Source organism: Ceratotherium simum, chromosome 17, assembly GCF_057802395.1.
Source record: "Ceratotherium simum simum isolate JZ-2026a chromosome 17, ASM5780239v1, whole genome shotgun sequence".
Lineage (NCBI taxonomy): Eukaryota > Metazoa > Chordata > Mammalia > Perissodactyla > Rhinocerotidae > Ceratotherium > Ceratotherium simum.
This window is the reverse complement of record NC_141916.1, coordinates 24,779,062-24,806,955: the sequence shown is the minus strand read 5'-3', so window position 1 is coordinate 24,806,955 and position 27,894 is coordinate 24,779,062. Positions and strand designations below refer to the sequence as shown.

The 27,894-nt window shown below is 34.4% G+C and overlaps 1 protein-coding gene across 2 annotated transcripts in view; it reads right to left on the bottom strand.

The window, feature by feature from the left end:
• ADAMTS20 (ADAM metallopeptidase with thrombospondin type 1 motif 20) overlaps positions 1 to 27,894 on the bottom strand; it is a 180,449-nt gene that overhangs the window by 94,089 nt on the left and 58,466 nt on the right. For both annotated transcript variants that reach the window (XM_087442544.1, XM_004428909.3), the window contains exons 5-14: positions 24,483 to 24,566; positions 23,840 to 23,964; positions 22,421 to 22,461; positions 14,132 to 14,237; positions 12,231 to 12,377; positions 10,251 to 10,392; positions 8,523 to 8,627; positions 2,495 to 2,640; positions 1,092 to 1,273; positions 859 to 995 (exon numbers count right to left, since the gene is read on the bottom strand). In XM_087442544.1, coding sequence (XP_087298670.1) covers positions 859 to 995; positions 1,092 to 1,273; positions 2,495 to 2,640; positions 8,523 to 8,627; positions 10,251 to 10,392; positions 12,231 to 12,377; positions 14,132 to 14,237; positions 22,421 to 22,461; positions 23,840 to 23,964; positions 24,483 to 24,566 — 1,215 coding nt within the window. The remainder of the gene's footprint in view (positions 1 to 858; positions 996 to 1,091; positions 1,274 to 2,494; positions 2,641 to 8,522; positions 8,628 to 10,250; positions 10,393 to 12,230; positions 12,378 to 14,131; positions 14,238 to 22,420; positions 22,462 to 23,839; positions 23,965 to 24,482; positions 24,567 to 27,894) is intronic.

Below are 27,894 nucleotides of genomic sequence, written 5' to 3'. Positions count from 1 at the left end.
CTAATCTCCTCTTAACCCAGTACATTCTGAAGATTCTAATACGCAAATCAAATCACATCTCTCGTCCAATTCCAAATTCTTCAAGGCATCTCCAAAGACTTCAGAAAAAAAGTGCATATTAACAACCATCAGCCAGTCCCTACCTCCAACCTTGGTCTGTCACTTCCTTACCTTTCTAAAACCTACTCATCCTCAATAATTAGCTCAAGCCTCATATCCTCCATGAGCTTTCTCTCAATCCTTTACCCACTTCCCCATAAAATAAGACATTCCTCCCACAATATCCCCAACGCCACCTTGCAGACGACCCCCACAGCACTGTGTTCTCATTGTGTATGTGCCTATCTCCCCCACACATCTGTGGAGGTTGGTGCTCTGCTCCATCCTTTCATCTGACATCTAGTAGGGACTCAGTAAATGTTTGTTGAATGTACCCAAGAAGTAAGAGACAGGGATGGAAAGACAGAGGGAGGGAGAATATCATCCCTTCTAAAACAGAGGGGGAAAAAATCACCACAAAAGATGACATTTAAAGTAGCAAAAGGACTTAACAACTCTGGTGTTCTAATATTTTCTATCTTTTTAGGAAGCCAACCTCATCCCTCATCTTGATTTTGAGCACCATGGGCAATACAAAATCGGCCAACTTATCTTAACGTTTCATGAGTCACTCTTGACGACAGAAAATCGCCTAGTAACAAAGTCTCCTAATGATGCTCCCATAGATGGTGTGAATATTACCAAAGGTTGCTGCATTGGCATTCACAAGAATGTATTCTGAAGTAACAGAAGTAATATTTGGTTAGAGAAAAAGAATAGTATTCTGAAAGTCACTTTAAAGATAATAGGTTTCCTTACTCGACACAGGCCTTGAACACAGATGTCATTCGTTTCAGTTCCACAAGGAGTGCCATCGGCAACTCGATCCTTCAGTTGGTAGAAGTTAGTGGTTCCGGCAACCCGACAATAGAGTTTACAGCGATCTTTCATGGCAACTGAAGAAAAAGTCAAATTTTTGGTGTACAATAATATAGCTGTGCATTACTATGTCTCAAAAAAGATTCACATCAAAAAGTATTCTAATTACTTACTCCCACTGTACTTTGGAAGCCACCTCACATTTGGGGAAAGACCATTGATGTTGAAATGTTTACCATCAAAATCAGAGCACTGCTTCTCACGAAAGTCTTGCTTGCCTTTTGGACATGAATCAGTATTACATGATCGAAATTTCATCCTGCGGCCCACACAGTACTTTCCTCCGTTTCTTGGCCTAGTCAAATTCATTACATTTTTAAGCACATCAGTACAATATTATGTCTGCCATTCACTTCTAAAACTGTTCCATTCTTTTCCCGGATCTGGAAAACCACTGATGTCCCACTAACACTTTGTTTTTTAACAGAAGAATATAACATGGTTTTTAAGCAATTTTATGGTTAATAAACTGTAAAAATGTCTATCTTAGGGTGAACACTGTGGCCTGGAGGGCAGAAATTATATCTTATTCATGACTCGATTAACTAAAAAAGTAATTAACAAATGACGGGAGTTTGTTTTAAAACTTCAAAAAAAAGGGATTTCTTCATTTTCTGGAAAAAAAACACATATAGTGAGTCAAAGACGATAACAAAGACAGATAATATCATGTTAAAAAAGAAATATATATGCATCTTTGTCATGTTTATCTTACTTATCATTTAGTTCTAAGAGTCTCATGGTATCAATCTATATCTATCCATCTCTTTATTTCAACATATGCTGGAAAATAAAAGCTCTTCTGTCAGCATTTTTTTTAACGTAAAGACTTCTAGCATAATTTAGCTATTCTAAAATTCAAATGAACTCAGATTTTATTTGGAGTATGTCACATTTCTGCATTAAAAATTCTTAACAGACTTTAAATGAAAAGTGTCCTATTGTTTACCAATTTATATATAACAAATACTATTTAAAATCTTTATGGAGTCTCCAAGTTCTTTTAAGTAGTTTGATGAGGGGGAGATATGCATCAGTACTTATTTGAGCTAAAGACACTGATGCGTCTATAATGTGAGAAGCAGAGAAAGAAAATATGACGTCAAATTACACAAAACAAAAAAAATCTGATAACGAAACTACATATTTTGTTTAGGGGAGCCAAAACATACTTGAAAAGAGACAGGATCTTTCAACAGAAACACAGTAAACGTACAAATGCCATTATATTACAGTCATTATTTATAACTATTTCTCCAATTAACACTAAATCAGAAAAAAAAGAAAACGGTTCTGTCTCAACTCAGATCCTAATGATTAAAATAATCTATTTAGGTTTTTTTTTTAAGGTCTGAATCTACCAAGATATAAAGTAATATGGCTTAAAGTATTCCAGAAGTTTTCTGAATCTCAGAAACTTACAGACTGACCTCCAGTTTAGAAGAGAATGAAACTGATGTTTATTTTCTGGTGCCTTGAGATAATCTTAATTTACAGTGACATAAAAAAGACATACTCGGGGCGATTACAGAGCCTGGTTGTGCTTTTGATTCCACCTCCACATGTTCTTGAACAAGAACTGTAAGGTCCCCATGGTCCCCATTCGCCATCTACAGGACGTGTTTCCATGTCTTTGTTTACACATAGCCCATGGTGGCAATGCTATAAAAGAACACAAAAAGAAATGATTCTTGTATATCTAATCAGAACATCACAGTAATTATAATAGCAGCATAAAGATCAATAAACAACAAAAGTATACAATTTATACAAAATGTTATTAATCCAGAAATGCGATTACATTTACCACTTTATGAATATTTCTTGAGAATCTACTTAGTAACTGTAAGAAAATATACGAAACTCAAGAATAGGAAATTTCTCTTGCCTTTGAGATTTAGAGTCTCACTGTGGGAGGAAAGACCTATATACACTTTAAAAAGAAGTAAATGTTAGATTAATACAGTATATATGCTTCTGTTTTTTATGCAAAGGTATCACTCTCTCACTCTTTCAGCTAACTTTCTACTCCATCTCATCCAGTCTCAATGACCACTTTGTATCTTACTTTCATCAAGAAAATGGAACCTTCAAGAAGAATCTACCACAATCTCCTTCCACTCCTACCCACCCCACAGCACCCATGCCCAATACTCAGCCTTCCTTATTTTTATACATGAAAAACCCAGGATCCTAGCCAAAATCAATCCCTCCACCTATGCAGTTAATCTCATCCCTTCTCACTACTCAAAACATCACTCCAGCAATTCCCTCCTCTCTCCTACATCATTGTTCCAGTCTTCACCAAATGAAAACTAATTGAAATGTGGTTCGTGCACTGATGCTTGTCTATGAACTAGTTGCTGTCAGTCTGTGAGGAGATGAGTACAGAAATTAAGAGTAAGCATTTAGAAACTTTCATAAGATATTGACAGTAATTTTATTAAAGTTGATAATTTAAAAATTAGCTTATGTTTGTTTTATTTTTAATTGTGGTAAAATACACATAAAATTTATCATCTTCACCATTTTTAAGTGCACAGTTCAGGGGTATTAAGTACATTCGCATTGTTGTGCAACCATCACCACCATCTATCTACAGAACTCTTCATCTTCCCAAACTGCAACTCTACAACCATTAAACAATAACTCTCCATTCTCCCCTTCTCCCAGCCCTTGGCAACCACCATTCTACTACCTGTTTTTATGAGTTTGACTCATAATGTGAGAGTCAATATAATGAATCATACATTTGACTTTTCATGACTGGCTTATTTCACTCAGTACAACGTCCTCAAGGTTCATACATGTTGTAGCATGTGTCAGAATTTCCCTCCTTTAAGGCTGAATAATATTCCATTCTATACATATACTACATTTTGTTTATTCACTCATCCATTGATGGACACTTAGGTTGTTTCTACCCCTTGGCTATTGTGAGTAATGCTGCTATGAACAAGGGTGTGACAAATATCTCTTTGAGACCCTGTTTTCAATTCTTTAGGATATATACCCAGAAGTGGTAATCCTGGTCATATGATAATTCTATTTTTAATTGTTTGAGGAACTGCCATTTTGTTTTCCATAGGAATATCTGGCTTATACTTTGAATGTCTTTTTTCATTTCATTTTCCTACTCAATCATTTTTATCATTTTATACAAAAGTATCAGTTTATAAATGATCAGATTTTTTTTTTAAAAAAAAAAAGATTGGTCTTTGACTAGAGGTAGTTTGAGAAGAACTAGATCATTCCCATTAACATACAAGTATACTCATTTCTCCCACTTTAACACCACCACAAACAACTTTTCTTAGATCTCACTTCCCTCACCAGCTACTGTCCTATTTCTTCTTGAAAGAGTTATCTATGCTCATTGTCTAACTCTCTCTGCCTATACTCATAACCCCACCCCAGCCAGGCTTTTATACCCCACCCTCCAAGAATCTGCTCACATGTAGATCACCAACGGCCTCCACAACACTGTAATCAATGGCCAGTTCTCCGTCTGTCTTCCTTTACTTAGCAGTATGTGACACAGCTAATCGTTCTTCTTTGATACATTTTTTTTGTCCTCTTGGTTTCCAGAGCTCCACATAGTCTTAGTTTTCTTTCTTCTTTAATGATTACTCTTGCACACTTTCTTTTGCTGTTTCTTCTTCTTTCTGATCCCTTAATGTTGGAATGTCCTGGGCTCAGATCTTGGTCCTTTATTCTTCTCTATCAACAATCACTCCCAGTCCAGATCTCTTTCCTGAACTCCTGACTATACATACAGCTGCTTCTTCATTTCACTTGAATATCTAACAAACATTTCAAACATAGCATACCCAAAACTGAACTCTGGCCCTGCCCCTCAAAATCTGCTGAGTAGATCTAAGTTGATCACCCAAAAACCTAGTCATCCTAGCTTTTCTTCCTCTAACATTCCACATCTAATACATTAGCAAATGTTCCAGTTCCTCCAAAAACATACAAAAATTGGCTTTTAATCATCACCCCCACTGCTCCCACTCTGGTTTGAGCCACCAGCATTTCTCACCTCTGTCACTGCAGTAGCGCCCTGAGTAGGTCTCCTCTGCTTCCAATCTTGCCCTCTACAGTTTAGGATGAACAGCTGTCAGGAGGATTTTAAATTTAAATTTTAAACTCAGTCAAATCAGGTGATTTGTCTGCTCAAATCCTTCAGTTACTTCACTGAGTAAATGTCAAGTTCTCACAATGGCCTCCAAGGCTCCAAATAATATTCCTCCAGTTACTTCCTACACGTCTCTCTTTACTCAACTCCAGCCACAATGCCTTCCTTGAACACATCACGAACACTCCAGGTTTAGGAATTCAGCTGTGCCCTTTGCCTGGGACTCACTTCCCCCAGGTATCCTCCTAGTTCTCTCTCACACTTCTCTTAAGACAGCTCATTTGGCAATTTTCCATAAGATGTACTACCTTAACCATCATATTTTAAATTGCAATCTGCTCTCTCCTACCACAAAACTTCCAGTCCCTTTCCTGCTCTATTTTTCCTGCCCATGACACTTACCAATTCATAGTACTATTATATTAATTGTTTGTAATATTCTAGTCTCCCCCTAGAACACAAGCTCCATGAAGGCAGGGATCTTTTCTCTTCTGTTCACTGATGTATCCTAAGCACCTAGAATAGTGCCTGACATACAGTAGGCCCTTGATAAGCCTTTGTTGAATGAATGAATAACCAAGCTTATTATCAGGAAAAATGCCTTATGCCCTCCATTAGAACAAATCATTCAGTACAAGAAAGCCACATTAGAAGTAAACAAAAACAAAATCTCAGAATAGAATGTACTATGTGTATGTAAATTTTGTGGGCATCTTCCACATGTGTGAGATCAGAGCATAAAAAAAGATAGAATGTTATTCTATTCACCATGTAGGGAAAATTAACTGTTGGTCAGATGGGTTCACCATGTCTTCATGCAAATAAATTTACTACTAAAAGCCTTTAACAGATTGTCCCACATGTAAGATAGTTACAAAATAAAGGAGAGTGTTAAGGCAAAATTATAGGACATTTGTTTATAACTTCCTTTGAATAAAAGGTCCATTTAATACTGAATATGGTTAATGCATAGGGGTTCACTATCTTCAATTAATTAAAAAAAGGAATTTATACCATGATCCACATGTTACCCTAAATGCCACCTCTGCTTTTAATCTACATGGACTTTAAAGTAGATATCAGTATCTCATCACATTTACCTTGAATTCCAACAAATCCACATTCACCATATCTCACTGGGGAAATATTCAAACAGTTAATAAACACATGAAAAGATGCTCAACACTGATAATAATCAGGGAAATGCAAATTAAAACCACAATGGGATTCCATTTTCCACCCACCAGAATGGTTAAAATTTTGTTAAACGACTAACAATATCAAAAATTGGCAAGGAATGCAGAGCAACTGGAATTTTCATACATAGCTTGAGGGAGTCTAAAATGGTACACATATTGTGGAAAATTGTTTGGCACTTTCTTATGAAGTTAAACATACGTCTACCCTATGACCCAGCAGTTCTACTCAAAGTATTTACTCAAGAGAAATGAAACCATGTGTCCACAAAAAGACCTGTACAAGGATGCTCATAGCAGCTTTATTCATAACAGCCAAAAACTAGAAATGACTCAAATGTCCATCAATAGGAGAATGAATAAACAAATTATAGTGTATCTGTATAGCTGAATTACACTGCAACATAAAGGAATGAAGTTTTGATGCACACAATAATATGGATGAAACTCAAAAGCATTATGGTGAACAAAAGAAGTTTGACCCACTCTCTCCCACCTCCCCAAAAAAGGTTTACTATATAGTTCCATTTACATTAAAATCAAGAACAGACAAACTAATCTATGGAGATAGAAACAAGAACAGGAGTTGTCTCGGGAGAGAAGAGAAATTGTCTACACAGAGGCAAGACTGAACTTTTCAGAGTGATGGAAAAGTTCTGATCTTGACTGAGATGTTGGCTATGTGTGTATCTACATTTATTAAAACTTATCAAACCATATACTTAAGATCTGTGCATTTTGCTCATATCTCAATTTTTTAAAATCACGTTTATGCCCAAACTGGATTTAGACTGCTCAGTGAATTAGTTATAAATAGTATATCTCTTGATATTCATAAATATACTAATCACTATTTTAGCCACACGCAATTAAGCCTGAAGTCTATGGCATATAGTAACTTTAAAACCTGCTAAAGCACTAAGGCTCAATCCTAGATTTGAATCAGGTGAGCATCTTGGAGCAAATGTTCTATCTAATATCAGCAGCCCAGTATTCCAACTTCAAAGAGATTTTTTCCTCTGCTCACCCTCAGTTAATTAGTAACTCTCACAAATGCCACTCCTTCCTCCAAAAAGCCTATTACTAGTACTGGCCACAATAAGTGAGAAAAATAAAGTCTTTTAATAATAATTATCCTCAAAATAGGAATTTCAGAAAAATTGCAATTCAAATTTTAAAATTCATTTCTAGCTTAAAGCTATTGATCCTACAATAGCAAAGTAACTTGAGTGCTAAACCATTTCAATGAGTACTTCACCTACAGCAAAAATTGCTAAAGTTCCCAATAAAACTTTAATAATCAATTCACTTGTGATGTGAGCGACATTCATGGAAAACACACGCGTTTTGATGGCAAAATGATCAAGAGAAGGGCAGGAGCTGGTACAAACGTTTCAATGAGGTGACACAAGTTCAGCTAGTGAACTGACCTTAATTTTAAGAAGTTTTTACTTTTTCCTAACGTGAAGTTAACAAGAGAGGCAGTGCTAGTCAACCCATCGCCAAGGAAGTGTTCCTTTCGCACTGAGGTAGCTCAGAGGAGGCTAACAGACTAAAACTTATTCAATGCAGACAACACTGGCCACCAAGGCCAGAGCACTTGATTTCATTCTGGAGCACCAAGGACAATCTGACTTCATCCTCACATACAGCACGTTTCATCATCATGGTGAACCCTATCACTCGACATCATGTTGGCAGATTGTGGTAAGTTCATGAGGGATGTTAGAATGGTAAAGATGTAGTATGGTAGGTAGTTTATTTTATAATGTATTTTGATAGGCTTAGAACCAATAAAGATCTGAAGAAGCCACTTAAAACTTTCAGTTATACTTAATTGAATTTTATGGGAGAAAATGTATACAATGATAATATCCTTGAATTTGGGGGATTTGCTGAAATATCAGGACCTTTATGTCCATACTCATTTTTAATAACAAGATTGTAAGAAACTTAGATAACTATATATCCATGTAATTATTTATATAACTATATATAACTAATATTCATCTGCTAGATCTTGGAAAAAAAGGTGAAATTAAAAATTTAATTCACTTGACAATGTACTACATCAAACAAACATGGCAAAAACATGAATTCAACCAGCAGAACAAAAGTTGACAGCAAACAATGAAGCGTGCTGAAATGCAGAGCAATCACATCCTTGGATAAATCTCTTGATACAAGACTCACCCTTCAAGAAAACCTACCATCCCAGGACCACAGTTTGTTCCATCTGCCAGTGGCATGTGTTGAGTGCGACAGCCCTTGTGAACTCCTTCTGCACTCGTGCACCACAGACGCCTGCATTGTTTCTGCAGAGTAACAAAAAGCAGGCAAGCCAGAGTAAAGATAATGCTACACCCACCAGATCATCTCAGTATAATGTATCGGTTTATAAGTTGATCCCATATATTTCCTGGTTTCATGGTCAGAGCTGGAAATAATCAGTAAAAAAAACCTTTACTAAGTAAGTTCTAGTCATCGATTTTCCCCTAAACACATAAAAGGGCAACATTTAGTTTTTAAAAACGTTTAGATTTTCATCATACATTGAACAACAGGAGAGAGGCATTGGAGTGGAAATATTCAAAATTATGTGAGACATTTTTCTCTCTTTGCAAGACATTTTTCTAAAGGACTTTTTGTTGTTAAATGTTATTCACAAGGAGTTTCCAAAAGCCCCTTTTGATCCAACAGTGGAATGTATGAATAATGTGCATAGAAATACTGTGTAATGTATACTGGTTTCCTATTTTGTGAATATAATGCATACTTTCAACTTTTGAACAAAGGGTTCTAAAGTTTTCACAAGAAACAAAAATCCATAAAGGCTCACAGGAGCTAAACCCAAGATAATTCCTTTCTTTTTCTGAATTTAAATTCAAAGTTTATTTAGTGTCTATATCAGGTAGGAAAGAAATGTATCTTTTACAACAAAAAATTAAGGTAAATCTTCCTGTCTCCATAGTGGATATTTAAAGGCTTATAAAATTAATAATTATAAATTTAAGATTTTAGGAACAATACTGACTGTGTGAAATATGCTTTGTATGTCCCTGTGCTCACTGTTAAGTAACTTTCATTCATTCATTTAACATTCAATAAGCATTTATTTTAAAGCACCTATTATGTGGCAGATTCTGAACTGAATACTGGGGATATGTCTTTAAATGAATGAATAAAGCTGCATTTTTGGTCCAAAGATCCTCACAATCTAGTAGTGTGGTAAGCAGTTTGGCAAAGGTTTGTACAGGAATGAAGAAAATGGAATGACTACTGTGCTTGGAAAAGTAAGGCATGTATTCACCAAAGGAGTGACATTTATTCAGACTGAATCCTAAATTTACTCCCAAATAAGACAAAATCATAGTTATAAATCCAGTAAAAGTGTTATATCAGCTACTTAAGTGGAAATTTAAAGTATCTAACCTATGAAAAATCCTCAAACTAAATTGTAATGTAACAGCTTAATGAAAACTAAACAATAAGCCCCAAATTTTATTCCTTTGGATTCTAATCTATGTAAATTAAAATGTAGTCTATTAGATTGCTGAGGCCTTTAATACAACTCATTATCAAAACACTTATATTTTCTCCCCCACCTCCAAAATAATATCATTTTAAAATAAATATTTAAATGCTTTTAACTTTCAATAACCTCTCTGTGGCTCTGTTTTCTAAATGGGAATATTTCATAGGATTTTGTGAGAGTTAACAAGGATAATTTGTAAGTACCTAACACAGTACCTGGCATATAAGTACTTAATTTTAGTTTCCCTCTATTTAACCCCTTTCTGACCATTTTTCTAAGACTTAAAACCTTTTAAGATATATTTAGTTCACCTTCTGTCCAAGAGAATAAATGGACATTTTGAAATATATTCTAACTATAACTTTATGGTAGTTTTCAAACAAAAGGACAGAATTTTTCTTACCAAATAGGGACACACTTGTGACCCAGGACCAAACATAAGCTCACATTGCTTGTTCACATCATACATCAATCCAGGAAGTTGTGAAGACAGATCATATGTTCTTCCATTTGGTTTGTCAAGGAGGCATTCCCCGTGACCAGTACTGTACCAATGACAGAAAACAAAATATTGTGAATACATATGGATGCATTTCCATATAAAATGCTTTATTACATTTTCTGTAGTTCTTCACTTTCTTTCAAGAAGAATGTCAGTATTTTTTCATAATTTAATAACAAACTCATATCAAAGTAAGAAAACCTCATAGTTTACAAAGGACTTTTTATGTGTTTATTCTCATTTGATCCCCACAACTGCCTTAAAGGTAAAATTTTTTTTAAAAAAACAATAACAAATAATAAATTCATCAGAATTTATGAAACATACATTCATATGTTGATCACACCACACTTTGGGTTTACTTTGCTATCCAATAGTTTTGCCTTATATCTAATGTCCAAATTGTCAAAACGTAAAAATAAAAATAAGTTTTCAAATCAATTGAGAAAATACGTTTATAGTTCTAAACAACAACAAAACAAAGAAATTTCAAAAAGTATTATGCTGTCTCTACCTCAAAGAAGTTTTTTAAGAAGGGAATATAATACAGAGTCAAGGATGCCAGCCTTGGGAGTTTACAGTTTGGTTCCACCATTTCTCAGCATGCATGGCTGTGGACAAGTTATTTAGTCACCTCATCTGTAAATTAAGAGTGGTGATATCTACCTTCAAGCTGCTATTAAAGTATATGATATAATATATGTAAAGGAGTTAGAAAAGCAGTAAACAGCAGGGGAAATGTATATTTGTTACTCTTAGTTTGTCATGCAATATCTAGCCCACAGAAAACTTTGTGAAAATGTTCAGCCATTCCAATTGGGTTAAAAGCAACAATTTGTCCCATTGCAACAATTAAAATTTTTTTTGGAAATTTTTAGTGGCTAGAAGGACATGTTAACTTTTGTCAAAAAAATGAACACGTAACTTTTAAAATTCCCATTGGAGAGAATCATAATATTACTCATTTCCAAAAGGAAGCACACCCACTGGTATTTTTAACCAATCTCTCAATTAGCTATTGAACAAAGCTATATGGAATCACATGTAGATCAGCAACTGTATGTTGTTCTTTTAAATAAAGTTCCTATACGAGGGTAAATAATCACTGGCTGATTATAATTATGGGATGTATTTATGAACATATATTCCAAAGCATGTTTTCATTTATTCCCATAGTTCTCACACAGAAAGGTGACTAGAAATTGCATAAATCGGTGATTAGAATATGTAGTAGAAGAAATGAGACAGTATTGTGTTTATACAAGAAAGATTACCTAGAAAGAATTCCCCTTGCCTTTTGGACAAGTTTCAGTAACTAGGATAGAAACATCATCTGGATAAAAGAAGTTGGGAAGTAGAGAAACCTGGTGGGAGATGGAGAGATGAGGCAAGAAAAATCTGAATCTGCCTCCTCTCTTCAGAGATGGGAAGGGCCTCCAGAAGAATATGTATACCTAGAGACTCCGTATCCCTGTGGCTTTAGAGAGTTATTTGGAATATTCAAGGTTTGACTTTACCTAGTCTCTGTCCTTCAAGGGCACCTCAAACTCCTCTCAAAATATTACCTGGTAGCTTCTGAAAATTCAAACACACACAACGAAGCTGTGATTCCTATTGAGTCTCCCTGCAAAAGGACTTTTCATTATAATAGCCCAAATTAAAAAAATGACAGCTAGGTCTGAAATGCCTGCCTCCGTTTTTTTTTTTTTTTTAGGAGTGAAATAATATGACTCTTTTCTTGTTTTTAAACATCCATTTGTACAGTGAAATTAAACTTAAATTTAAACCATGAAAAACTAAACAAATTGAACCACCTTAAAAGAACATACAAATTTCAAATTTTATAATGTAATGAATGTAAAGTAACAAAATCAGACTTACTCTAGGAATTCGGTGATATATTTCTGACTACATTTTGACCAGGTCCAAGGACTTGTCTGGTAATTTAAAGTAGGAGCCATTACATGATACTGATGTTTAATTCCAGTTTCCTTACATTTAAAACTATCATCATGTGGAACATTAAATCTAAAAATAAAAAGAAACACTTCAAGGACACTGTATATAACAATAGTAACAGATCTCCTACATTTATATTATAATGTAAAATACAGATAAATTTGATTACATCAGAATTTATACTCTTGATCCCTCCATAAAGTATTATAAAACTAGGGTCATCTTCATGTTTAGAAGCACACGATCTCTGAGAAACACTAGATTATAGCTTTGATCAGTAGCACAGTCTGTCGATTTGGTATGTGAATCTAAACAAAATATTTGAATTCTGGCTCACCTCATCACAATATGGACATCACATGCACATAAAAATACCTGCAGTTTTCAACATGCATATCCTAGGAGATGTGTGTGGAAAGATTAGATAAAGGCAACACCACTCTAAATTCTAGACCACTGACTATTGCTACAGTATCAAAAGGACTTCTTTAATCCCTAATTCCATATCATTCTTTAGTCTCCATCTATTTTATATGAAAGAGTCTAAGTACTGTTTCTGGTTTATAATCAAAATAAAAACTCCTAAAGGGCAACCAAATCTTCATAATGAGAGCAAGGATATTAAATAATTAGCTGGTGAGCAACAGATCCTGCATATTCTTTTGAGGACCCAAATGTAAACTCACGTTTAGAATGAACATTGAAACCACCTGATTCATGTCCTTGCCTGCTGAAATTTGTACTTACATCAGTCTTTTAATTAAACTACTTACCCATATTCTAAAGACGCCTAAAGAATTTCTCATGAAGAAAATAAATGTCTAAGATGGTAACCTCCGTAAGAACAGTCTACTAGTTAGCAGCTTTGGAAACCAGCAAACAGGGCTTTTCAGATGTTGCTGAAATGTATCTATGGCTCCCAGGTATGCTCCTGATCCCATCCCTCATGTCAACAAATAACTTAAAAATCTGAGTGTGCATCCGGTTGATGATCGTGAGATATAACCGTGCTAAAAGGAAACTGAAGCAGCACTAGTTCCATAAAAGTGATCTCCACTTGAAATTATTGTAGCTGAGTACTCTAATGATGTTAAGGCATGACCAGGAAAAGAAAATGAGAGGCAGTTCTATCCTCAATTCCTTATTAGCAAGATAGAACCAAGAAACCCCAGGAGTGCTGGGGGTACATTTGGAATCATCTTTTAGAGGATGAGTTTATAAGGGGTTCTGACTTTCCGTGGGAGCTCTGAGGGAATCACGGCCTCCATTCTTAGAGCATAGAACCCCAGAAGAACATTTAATAATGCAGAAACAGATAGGAGCATCTCAACGTCTTACAGAAAACTATGGGGTTAGGAGAAAAACTTTAAAAATCTTTTAATAATTGAAAAATCCCCACGGGTCACATCCTCTGCTGGGGCTCTGAGCTATAAGAGCAAGAAATGAGTTGGTATTACAAATACTGGGGGGAGTTCCCCAGAACCAGGAGCCCCTGCAGGCCCTCCCAGCAGACGGTAGAGGACAGTACCTGCTCATGCATAGGGCAACAAGGGACAGAGGCCAGAAGTGCTTGTCATGTAATCCAATACAGTAAATGAAATAAAACAATTCCCAAGTTCTAGTTCTTTGCTTAGTCTGTTGATCTGTGCAGCCTGTCTGACCTAACATAGATCACAAAAGAGCCAGAGTTAGCATTTCAGGGGTGAAAATTACACTAATAATATTTCATAAATAAAGGTGCTAATTAGTTAACCCAAGACAGAATTTTAGGCATTCTGTGCAATAATAGGAGGCATATTACGGAGGTGACAGGAGGTACTTACACGTGCCCAAGCTCGTGGGCTATGGTAAAGGCGGCACTGAGTCCATTTTCTTCACTAATAGAGCAGCTCCGTAGAGGATCACATAGAGTACCTAATTCTGCTAAACCTGAAAAATTTCACATTTGTATTTCATCAAAACGGTACATAATACCAAATCAGAAAGTACTAAATTTTAAAGCATTTACCATTGGCATTACCACTTAGAAATGAACGCAGCGTTGGCTGTTAATATTGCACGAATGTTATATAAGGTGGCAAAAAAAGAATAGAATGATTTGTCTGCGGATGAAATCTTTCAGTAAATTCTTGGATTCTTTTACTGAATAAAATAATCCAAAAATACAGTGTGAGCAAACAATTTTTAAAAAACAGGAAAAGGAAAAGAATATTTGTTACAGAAAGGATGAAGTTTTAGGCCACATTAGGGTGGGTAGTAGGAAAGGCAATGAATGTTTAAACTGGTAACAGAACTAATAAAGAAAATAGCACAGAACACTATAAATCTATGAGTTTTCTTTAATTTTTTAAAGTTTTGAACATCATACAATTATTCAATTGTCATATAATAATTAAATGAGTTAAAATGTTAAGTGCTTAGAATAGTACCTGGCATTTAATATCTGTTAAATAGAACATGAGTACATTAAGGATTATTGCAAGCACTCAATAATTTTGTAACTATTTCAGCAACGGAAAAAGTGTCATATATTAAGATCTATTCACTCATATAAAGAATAACATGCAACTCGGAAGTGCTGCTGAAAGATGAAGACAGTAAGAACTGGCTAGACACCAATAATTGCAGTTGACAGAGTCCTTTAAAAATAGAATAAGAAATTCAAAATAAATATTCATTACAACAACCAATATTCCATCATCAACCAAGTTCACATTTCATTTACTTTTTAATTTAACATAATACCATGGTTTTTGCTATTGCTATCCTTCAATATTTGCTTGTAAATTTCTGTTCTCCTATGATGATTCCTTTCATAAAAGAGAAGAATTATATAAAATAACCAGTTTCTTACTGTAAAGTTTTTGCATTCAGAAATTTATTAATATAGAATAGACTTATATTAGCTACTGTGTTTTAGCTCTCTTCTCCTGTGTATTCTTTTATTCATAAGAGTTAAAAACATGGACATTTTCCTAGCATTTAAGGTAGATTTCCTAACATTAGAATGCTTTTGTTGTACCCTAAAAATTAATGTAAGTTAAACTGAGGAATCTAAAACTGCTGGAAAAAGTCAGATTAACAAGTTCATTCGACATTATTTTTTTTTTTTTTTTTAACAAAAAGGAAAGATTTTCCCTCTTCTGACCCACTGCCAAAAGGCCTTGCTTGGGCAAACTCCCCACAAAAAGAGCTTTTTCTTAGAATCAAGACCAAAAGCGAGAAAGAAAAAAGACACTCTTTCTTTAACAGCCCTCTGTTGAAAGTATGAGGGAACTACTGTTCTCCTTAATGTTATAAAATTCATACTTGTATGTGCAATTTTTTTAGTCAATTTTATATTTATCCTTTGTCAGAATAAGTAAAAACTGAACACATTTTTTCATGAATATCCTGCTGTTCCCACGCCTTCATTAGTATTTTCAATTTGTTTAGCGGCTCAATTCCAACATATTCATTTTCAGGGCTGTGTAGATATCTGGAACACAACATTCACTCCATTACCACCCAAACTTTATGCTTCCTGCTTAAAGATGAATATATTATAAACTGAGTATTTTAGTCACATAACAGATCTGTAAAAATATGCACTGCATATGGTTAGAGACCAAGCTGAAACATTCTCATAAATAGTCAAGACCAAAAAAACTGAAGTGAACATATAGTATTATGCAAATAATGCTAGTTGATAGTTTGTGCCTAGATTCACTCAAGCTGATTCTGGGTACTCTAACAGAGGTCAGAGATAGAATAAGGTAGCATGAGCCCAAATTTGACACATGTTCCTTGTGTTTGGAAATGCAAGAAGCTGCACCCAATCTAGTCATTTTGAAGAATGAAAACCATTTTCAACATACTTTGCAAAACACGCTCAGAGACTGAGACAATAATACTTGCAAAAGAGATGTAGCAGGAAACCTAGTAATTATTAACAACATTTTGTGTTTGTCATTAATAGCTATACTTAATTTGTTATTTTTCCACGTATTTTAGATGAGGAAATAAAATACTAATGCTTGTATTAGTATAAGGTATGTAGCCTTGTGCAAACTATCCTCATCTATAAAATTGCAATCATAGTTGTTCTTACTTCATAGGTTGGTTGTGAAGATTAAATGAGTTAAATCATGTAAAACCTTAATATAGCATATAATATAAGTTGTCATATCTCAGCTATTGTTCTCATCATTACCCTTGACTTAACAAAGCATAATAAGAATGCTTTCATTTGCATAGTTTATGTTTCTAAATGTCACTATGATTTATGTGCACAGGGATGGCTGAAAACCACAAAAAATGAATGGGTACTAGGAGACCACCCACAAATAGTACAGAACATCTAGCACTGAATCATTAAAAAATTAGTAATAAATGGCAGACATATTCATACTTAACTTTTAGTATAAAGATGTGACCCCAGGGCATAGATAATGTAGGAAATATAATATATTCAATGGATTCTTATTAGATGATTTACTCATAAAATATACCTAACAAACCCAGAGAATAGTTTTCAGGGAGAGGAGAACAGGGTCTGCTGTAAAAATTAGAGTAGCAGGCATCTATTTCTACAAGTTTGCAAGATTAAAGTTTCTAAAGCGTCCTCCTAACGCAAAGAAACTAGACCTTTAATAAACACTGCTTTTTCATAAATACTGAGCTCACATGATTTACAAGAACTATCAAGTCCCCACCTTTAAACCTAACACATATATTCTCTCCCTCTGGTCATACACATGCATATGTGCATACATACACACGCACACACATATTTATACCCTGAGCTAAATCCTAAGTGGTAAGCAATGAATAGTAAAGATAGAAGCTACTTTGAGGGCAAATACTGATATAAGCAATATGATTCAGAGACTAAGAGCTTGCTAGAGGCAGCTTCAAGGTAGAGGATCCGATCATGAACTTTCCACTTTAAGTCAGGGACCCTGGTTAGTAACAATCTTTGCATTACAGCAAAAAACAAAAATCCCTCCTAGAGGAAAACACATACTTTATTAGCAGCCCATCCCCCAATCTCATGGGTTAGTATTAAGTAAATATGAGCTCACAATCAAAGACTACCAAACATACAAACAAGTCAGTGTAAGAGAAAGTTAGCAGAAACCACATATTTGTCTATCAAGTATTTCAGACGTGAGAATTGTCAGGGACGCAATATAAAATTACTCCATACAAAATGTTTAAGTAAACATGAAAGGCAATTACAAGTATGAGCAAATATAAAAAGGATGTAAACAAAATGAACAGACAGATTTTGAGTAATAATTAACTAGGACCTTTTAAATTGAGAAACATATGGAAACAGAAAATTCAGAGGATGAGTGAAATATCAAATCAGAGCCAGAAGAAAAACAATAAAATGCATGTTAGAGCTGCTTGAATGAAGCATGAAGAGAAAAAGAAACGAAAGCATGGAGAACAGAATGAGAAGACCCAGTACAAATGTCATCAGGGTCCCACAGGAGAGAACAAATAGAATATGAGGGGAAATTTCGAAAAAAAAAATTAATGGGAATTTTGATCACAACATATCCCAAGAAGAATAAATAAAAAGAAATCTATATTAAGACACAATTTTAATGAAACAGGATTATATCCAAGACAAAGAGAGAAATTACTAGCAGCCAGAATGAAGGATCACCAAAGAATCTACGACTAAACAGACTACAGGGCCGGCCCCGTGGCTTAGCGGTTAAGTGCGTGCGCTCTGCTGCTGGCGGCCTGGGTTTGGATCCCGGGCGCGCACCGACGCACTGCTTCTCCGGCCATGTTGAGGCCGCGTCCCACACACAGCAACTAGAAGGATGTGCAGCTATGACACAACTATCTACTGGGGATTTGGGGGAAAAATAAATAAATAAATAAAAATTAAAAAAAAAAAAACAGACTACAGATTTCTCAATAGCAAAACCCAGAAAATAATACAATATTATATTCAAAATACTGAAAGAAAATAACTGTCAACCTAGAATTGGTACCCAGAAATATGGGTAAGTTAAACACATTTCCAGAAAAGTGAAAATAGAGAATTTTTCACTAATATGTCTTCACTAAAAGAACTTCTAAAGAATACAATTCACAGGGAAAAAAAGGAAAATGACCTCAAAGGGAAGGTATGAGATGTAAGACGAAGTTATGAAAAATTTATAAGCACGGGAACAAACTTAAGTATTGAATATAAAACATATCCTCTAATATACAAGGTTTACAAAATGATGGAAATAAAATAGTGGACAACCATACCATAAGTTTAGGAGGAAATTTAACAAAGTTTAAGTAATCTAAGATATTGCTTGTTTAGGAGAGAGCTTTGGACAAAGTTAATTATGGTAGTAAAAAACCAGAGTAACCTCAAAATAGGAGTGTTTATAATTTTCAACCTGCAAAAGGAAAAGTGAAATAAGAAAACTAACTTAAAAACTTAACCTGAGAAAACGGGGGTAGGGGAAGCACAGTATAAAATGAGATAAACAGAAAGCAAAAGCAACATGGTATATATAAGTGAATATATAACACTAATTACAATAAACGCAAATGGACAAACCTTGCCAATTAAATAGATTATTATAGTTATTTTAAAAATTCAATTTTATGCTATTTCCAAGAAAAACACCTAAAGTAAAAGGGCACTAGAAAACTTTAGCAAAAAATATATCCACCAAATACTAAACAAGAGAAAGGTGAGGTAGCTATAGTATTATCAGACATGATATATTTTAAATATATAACTATACTGATTTTTTCTCTTTAAAAAGCATTACTAGTGATAAAGAGAGTCACCACACAATTGTAAGAGGTTCAATTTAAACTTATATGTACCTAATAAGTTAGCCTTAAGATAAATGAAATGAAAAACTGTAATGCTATACGGAGTGACAGATATATACTCATGCTTCAAATTAGTGACCTAATAGACGATATAGTTAATTTGAACAGCACAATTAGCAAGTTTGATTTAACAGACATATATGTAGAACTCTTTGTACAATGTTAGAGAATATGCACTCTTTTTAAACATACATGGAGCATTTTTTTAATTGACCACATAATAGACCATACAGGTAATATCAAAAGATTTCAAAGAATAAGTTATCATAGATCATGTTCTCCAATTGCAATGAAATTAGAATTCAATAAACAAAAAAAAAACAAGCCTACACACATTTAGAAATATTTAAATGCATTTCTAAATAATTCATAAGTCAACAAAGAAATCACGATGGAATTTACACATATTTAGAATTTATCATTTTAAATGACATAAAATACCCACAAAAACTTGTGGGACAACAAAAATTATACTTTGAAGTAACTGATAGTCTTAAATAATAAAATCAGAAAACAAACCCTAGATGTTAATCAACTAAGCAGTCAACTTAAATTACAGATAGAACAGCAAGATTAAATTGAAAAGCAATGAAAAGATAATAAGGTTAAGCAGAAATTAATGAAATAAAAACAAGAGACAAAAGTCATAGTTGATTCTTTAAAAAAACAAATGCAATAGTCAATATTCCAAGGAAATTGATCTATTAAAAAGGAGAGGTGCAAATAAATAATGTCAGAAATAAAATGGGCATAACTATAGCTTTAGACAGAAGAGGTTAAAATAGAAAATGCCATGAAAATAATTGAAGTTAATAAATTTTACTACTAAATTTTACTACTAAAAGAAATGGTAAAATATCTAGATAAAAATAACTTTAAATACATTCAAGAAGATAAAAACAACAGTCTGTTTACCATTGGAGAAATTTTTAAAAATAGTTAAAAATCTTCCCACAAAGAAGTCATTTCCACAAATGAAACCCAGATGGTTCTCTAAGTGGGATCTCCCAGGTTTTCAAGATATAGATCATTCCAGTATTATACAAAATCTTCCAGAGAATGGGAAAAGAGATAATATACTCCAACCAATGTCATAAGGTGAATAAAACCTTGGTATCAAAATCAGACAAACATGATAAAAGTCATTTCACTCTGGCTGGATTTAAAATCAATAAACAAAATAATCCATTGCATTTCTATTAACTAGCATCATAAGTTATTTGAACTAATAAAAAACAGAAGTCTAATAAAAGTTGTACATGACTGGCTTGAAAGAAAATATATATTACTGAAAGACATCTAAAAAGACCTACATAAATGGATAGATAATTGTTTTATAATAACTTGACATGCTGCTTCTAAAATTTTTATAGAAGAACAAAGGTCCAAGAACAGCCAAAATACTTTTGAAGGAAATAAGGTGGAGTGATATATCCTATCAATTATTATGATTTATTATAGGCCTATAAAAATTAATAGTGTGGCATTGGTGCATGGTTTAAATAAAAAGTAGTGACTAATGGAATGAAGCAATGATTTTCAGACTCAAGTGTATGTAGTTTTATATATGACATTGCAGATTCAAAGGAAAGGAGATGAACTATTCAATGCATGGTCTGAGGAAACTGGTTATCTGAATAGAAAAGTAGCTAACAAAACTAGATCCCTATCTGATACTATATCAAAAAAATATCCCAAATGGTTTAGAGATTTGAATGTGAAAGGACAAATTTTCAATATTTATGGGAAAATATGTTTAGACTTTGAGCTAAGAAGGCTTTCTTAAATAAGATACGAAATTGCTAACACTAAAAGAAGAGGTTTAGGGGCTGGCCCCATGGCGTAGTGGTTAAGTTCCGCATGCTCTGCTTCAATGGCCTGGGTTCCAATCCAGGGCATGGACCACTCGTCAGCCATGCTGTGGGGGGGACCCACGTACAAAATAGAGGAAGATTGGCACAGATGTTAGCTCAGGGCGAACCTCTCCCAAGCAAAAAAAAAAAAACGAGGAAGATTGGCAACAGGTGTTAGCTCTGGGTGAATCTTCCTCAGCAAAATAACAATAATAATAATAATAAAAGAAGAAAGTTTATAAATTCAGCTACATTCTGCATTTTCACACACATGAAATGAAATTTCATGAATTTTCACACACACAAAAATGAAAACTAAGCAATGAATTATTAGAATATATTTGCTATACATATAAACCAAAAAGGGTTTGGTATCAAGAAGTTATAAAGAACACCTAAAAAGCGGTAAGAAAATGACAAATACCACAGCAGAAAAATAAGCAATGCTTTTCATTTCTTTCATTCCTCACAGAAAAGTAAATACAAACGGCCAGCAAATATATGAAAAGATGTTCAAATTCATTAGTAATCAGGGAACTGAAAATTGTTACTGTAATCATATTACATTTAGATTGGCCAAAATGAGAATCTGAAGATACCTTGTACTGATAAGGACATAATCAAAAGGAAGGCTTATATATTATTAATAAAGGTGTAAATAGGTACAACCATTTTAGAAAATAATTTGATATATCTTATGAAGTTGAAAGTTAGCACATTTAAATAAGAGCAATTCTAATCATAGGAATATACCCTAGCTCTTACAGCAAAGTTCGTAACAGAAAAAAGCTGGAATGACCCCAAATATCCACTGATAGGTTAGAGATATGTCAACTGTGAATGAAATATTATACAGCAGTGAAAATGCATAAACTACAACTACAAAGCTCAAAAAGAAGCAAAACCAAACAATTTCTTGTTTAGGAAGATACATATGTAATAAAATTATTTTTCAAAAGGTGGAGGGAACTGACACATAATGAAATTCATGGTATTGGCTACCTCTTGGGAAAATGCAAGGGGATGAAATAAGGAATTAGCACAGGCCCTACAATAGTACTGATAAAGTTCTAGCTCTTAAATCACAGCTATTCACTTTATTATTTTGCTTTAAATTTACATACAGGTTATTATATATTATTTTGTATAGATCAAGTATTACATGATAAAACAATTTTAAATTAAATATGTCAAGCTTTGCACAGTGCTTGATATTTAGTAATTGGAACATAAATACCAGTTCTTATTATTCTTTAAAATTTATAGAAGTAGAATCAAATGATAGTGACAACTGTAATCATTAATCAAGACAATTAATCAAAATGATTAAAATGTAAAACAAAAGGAAAATAACATTATTTTAAATAATTCAGTAAACAATTATATAAGCTATATTTAATTTACAAAATAACTTACCTAATGTGTCACATTTCTCTCTAGCTCCACAAATGTCTTCCCTTAAAAACAAAAGATTTTGAAGCATTTTCAGAAAATAATTTTGCAACAAGCCAAAACAAAGATAAAGAAACTTGAACTGTGATATGACTATTAGCACAAACTGACTTCCAAAATCCAGTTCTTATTAAGCTCTCAGTAAGTTTAACCCTGGAGTAATGTACCATTTGTGCATATCAATAAACAATAGGTGCTATATAAAAGTGATCGTGCATAGCTAAAGCTTTGACCAAGTTCAATAAAAAGCTAAGTATTTTTCACCTCTCTGCCTTTACTTATACAGTATATGTAATTTACTCTTGATGTTTCAATGTCATTATGAGCTTCAGCTGTTATTTTGCTACTGCAAAATAATGATGTTCTCAGATGTTATCAAGCTGTTTAACTTTTTCTGCTTTTGCATTACTTAGTCGCTGACCATTCAATTTGACAGTTCTCTTGTCTCTTTCCTTATGGTCTCTTCTTATAGCCCTTTTCTCCCTCCCATCTGTTATTTCCATTCTTTGCTGCTTGGCCTTTAACTGCAATCCAGGACAACACCATGGACTGGTGACAGAATACTGTGTACAAAATTAAGTTCATTCTGCTTCAGTTTTGAAAAGAGATAAAAGTACATGGACTACATGTCAGCTATTCCACATGGACTAAAGGTTTTCATTTCAGGGTACTAGAAAGCTGAGATTTTTCTGAGTCTGACTCCCAAGCGAAAGATTTATTTCCTTTGGTCAACCAACCACCCAACCAACCAAACAGCAAACCCAGGATCTAAATATTCTAGTAGCATCCATGTTGCTGAAACAAAGGTGCAAATTAACAACGTATGGTGGTGCTTGTAAAATGGATAATCATTTTATAACAGCAGAAGCTGTTTTTCATATAAATAAATAGGTTTGAGAAAAACCCAACCAAAGGCAGTCTAGCGATTAAGCCATGCACTGAGCATCACAACCAAGAAACAAACAAAACAAAACAAACAAAAAAAAAACACAGTACAGGGAATCCAAAAAGTGCACAACCTCATAAATTCAAAAGCTCTTTCCAAGTAGTTGAACAAAATCTGCTCTCAGTTCCATAACCATGTTACTTTCCAAATATTTTTCCTAATTCTCTCATTCTGACACTAACATAATAAGGAAATTATTTTGTTTAGGTCATACCATTACGTAGCAACCTAACATTGCTAATTTCCTAAGGAATCAACTAGTATTCCGGTCCGAAAGAAGAGTGCTTTCTTTCAATAGTATCTTTTGTAATACAAATTCTCATAGAATACCTCCACGTATTATTGAGAAAGAATTAAGGTAACAAGAAGTAGCAACGGTCATGCAGGAGAGAAAGGGTAAACAAGTGCAGTTGGAAGGGTTATTTCTAAAACTGTACCTTGTGATAAGAACAGCAGTATCATGGTGGGAAGGGTGAGCATCGTCAAGAACATTCTGAGTTTGTTGCCATAAACAAAAGTTACGTAATGTGGTAGCTGCATTAAAACTGATGACTGGTCCTTCCTACACAAAAAATAAGCAATTCAACATGACGTCAAAACATTCATGGCCTCTTTTCCTTCCACGCTTGTCAGCATTCATGCAACTCATCAAATAGCATGTTCACAGGCAAATGAAGAAGCAGCATCATCTCTCCCTCATATCTCCAACATATTTTAGCAATACTTAAACATAGTGATCAAAACTGAATCTAATTAGATCTTCTCAACATAACTAAAAAACTAACTTCTAAAAATTACTATATTTTAAATCTTTCAACCATAAGATTATAAATTGTTATATATATATAAATTATATTATATATTATAGATTTTTAAATTATTAATTTTTGTTACTTCCTCTGCTGTCGTTCCATTTTATTTCCATCACAATAGAAAAAAGTAATCTCTCCCTTTTTCAAATCAAGTTTTTCACGTAAATTTTAAAATTATCTCATATCTAATAAAAGTTTTATGATCTATATAGACTCCTGCTAGGAGACTTCTACAATTCAGATTACTAATTTTAGACCTGTTTCTTACCTGTTCATTGTGAATTACAACTAATTTTACAATTACTATGTTTATAAGATTTCCAATACTTGAGTCCTTGTAGATTGCTGCAACCTGCAAGGAAAAGATGTAGGATTAGACGCCTAACATTAATATTTCTTCTCAAAAGTAAACTGAAACCAGTCCTAGAACATCAATTCTCTAATTTAGGTGCACATTGGAATCTCCTAGGGAGCTTTCACAAATCCCAATGCTCAGGCCACATCCCTTACCAATTAAATCAGATCTGTAGGGTTGAGATCTAGACATCAGTATCTTTTAAAATTCCCCGGTATTTAATGATTCCAATGTGAAGCCAAGTTAGAGAACCAGTATCCTAAACCTGGCTACTGAGATTCGTCCATGGATCAGCAGCGTCCACATCACCTAGAGCTGACTAGAAATGCAGACTCTCAGGCCCCACCCTGGACTAGTGAGTTAAAATCTGCATTTTAACAAGATCCTCAAGTGATTTGAATGTACATTAACGCTTGGAAACTGTTCTAGATAATTCAGCAAGAAATTCACTACATTCTGTGTCGTGATTCCAATTTATGCGACCACAACGCTCCATAAAAATAAGTTTTACCTGATCTTTTCTGGTAGTTTTACCTAATCTTTTCTGCCATGGTTGCATATTTCCAATTCTGAGTATGCTTATGATCTTTAACGCTTAGCACTACTGGAATCCATGGAGACAGATGTACCTAGAATCATATAAAGAACTATAGAAGAGGTCACGGATCACAACTTGGTCCTTAATTCTCCAAAATTGGAGAACGCAAGAGTCTACGAGGCACTCTGCATGGGCTGTTTGTGATTCATGGTTAAAGCGCTATCCAATTCATCTCCTCTTCTTGTAGCCGTCATGGAAGTTACCACTGCTGTGGGAGTGTCTTCCATGTCCAATGCCTTTCTCTGCCTTGCACTCCTTTGAGACATAACCCTCTAGACCTGAGCCACCTGTGCAATGAAAACGGCTTCCGAAACCTGGGTCACCATCTCCCGGACCACTGCACAAACCAAGACAGCAACTGATTCAGGATCTGATACTTCTCTCATTTATTTAATAAATAAATGTTCAATGTCTACTCCTTGCTTTGTTGGCTAGAGACCCAGAGATAGGGAAGAGGACGTGGTCCCTGACCTTGTGCAGCTTAACAGTTTGCTAGAAGTACCAGTAGTGGAGCCCTCACCCCATCAGCCAAAGCTGCTTCAACACAATGAATAACATGACTGCTGCTGATGCTTCTAGAGCCACACAGAGTACCACCAGCACCAGAGCCAAAAGCATCTCTGGAAATGCTGACCTTGCAGGGTCAGCGTGGACTTAAAATACCCATTCCAGCACCTTTCCTGTTGTTTTAGCTGTAAAGCCACAAATACTTACAGGTTTGTCATCTCTACCTGCAGGGATGCCTTTGGCTCTGGTGGTAGCATTTTTTGGCAAGAGAGGTGGTCACCCCAATGGAGTTGACAGTAAGTTCAGTTAAGACTGGGACAGTCAGATGATTGGCAGTTTCAAGTAGGTGTGTTAGCACTGCAATATTGTTCACTTTCAAAGGGGAACTGTGGAAATTTATAGCTGAATTGATATATTTTTAAAAGTTGCATGGAGAAAGATTTATCTACTATAGAAAATGAAGCATATCTATATTTGTGGCTTCAGAGTTATCCTTTGATCCTGTGAGTTTAAAACTAGATAGATGCTTTTCTAAGTCAAATTACAAGGTAGATAACACACCTCAAAAGTATGCATGAAGGCTCTTTTTCCCCTAAAAGTGAAAAACAGTGGTGAAGACTTCTGTCACAGGAGATCATGCATTCTCAGTAACCTACAGAGAAGAGTGCTTAAGCACTATGAGGTATGTAAATGGCTAATTTCTCTACTCATTGTCCCAAATTTGTTGACTACAAACGACAATCTGGGTGTTATAATATTAACTATAGAATATATAACCACAAAAATATTTTCCATTTTAGAATGGAACAGATGCTGTATCCTTTATTGAAAAGTGACCAATCAGCTGAAATTTGGAAACATATTCCTGGCATTCTGATGGTATATTTTTAAATATATTACTACAGCAAAATTTCCTTAAATTGTAATGTTAGGGAAAAGATAATTTAAATTATTATGCAAGATGGGTAACGTTATAAGCACAGTCCTTTAAGTTAAACAGACCCAGGTTCAAATTCTAACTGCTATTTATTAATAATACCTACTTTATCAGGCTGTTATAAGGACTAAAACATGGTGTGCAAAAAAGTATTTAGATCAGGGCCTGGGTCATAGGAATCAATGGTAGTTATTGTTATTGTTACTACTTATAAAACTTTTTCAGAAGAAAAGGCATATGTTACATATAATGCTAGTTCTAGCACATGTGTTTCAAATTAGTTATCATAGTATGCCCAAATTGAAAGTAAAGGATCCAAGAGCATCACAATTGCATTATTTCTTTCAATATTTATTGAATATCTACTGCCTATCAAACATGGTGTAACTTACTAGATACACAGAGATGAATAAGGCATGATTTCTGCTGTTAAAAAACTCATTCTTCCAGGGGTAAAAGATACAAAAACAGAGTTCAATTTAAATAATTCTTCACGCACCCTCCTCCCAAAAAACCTCTCAGATTGATATTTTGCTTTTATAGTAAAACGGTATGATTCAGTAATTAAGAAGGTAATTAACAAGACAGGAAACAAGTGTTGGAGAGGATGTGGAGAGAAGGAAACTCTCATACACTGCTGGTGGGAGTGCAAACTGGTGCAGCCACTATGGAAAACAGTATGGAGATTCCTCAAAAAATTAAGGATAGACCTACCATATGATCCCACTATTCCACTGCTGGGTATTTACCCAAAGAACATGAAAACACCAATGCATAAAGATGCATGCACCCCTGTGTTCATTGCAGCGTTATTCACAATAGCCAAGACTTGGAAGCAACCTAAGTGCCCATCAAGGGACGAATGGATAAAGAACATATGGTATATATACACAACGGAATACTACTCAGCCATAAGAAACGATGAAATCCAGCCATTTGTGACAACATGGATGGACATCGAGGGTATTATGCAAAGTGAAATAAGTCAGAGGGAGAAGGTCAAATACTGTATATTATTTACTACTTATTAAGTAGATAATAGCAACAACAAACAAACACATAGAGACAGAGATTGGATTGGTGGTTATGGGGGGCTGGGGGGGTGCAAAAGGGATAATTCGGCACGTGTGTGGTGATGGATTGTAATTAGTATTTGGGTGGTGAACACGAGAACATGATGTAATCCATGTAGAAATAGAAGTATGACGACGTACACCTGGAATTTATACAATGTTATAAACCAACGTTACCGCAATAAACAAAAATAATTAATTAATTAATTA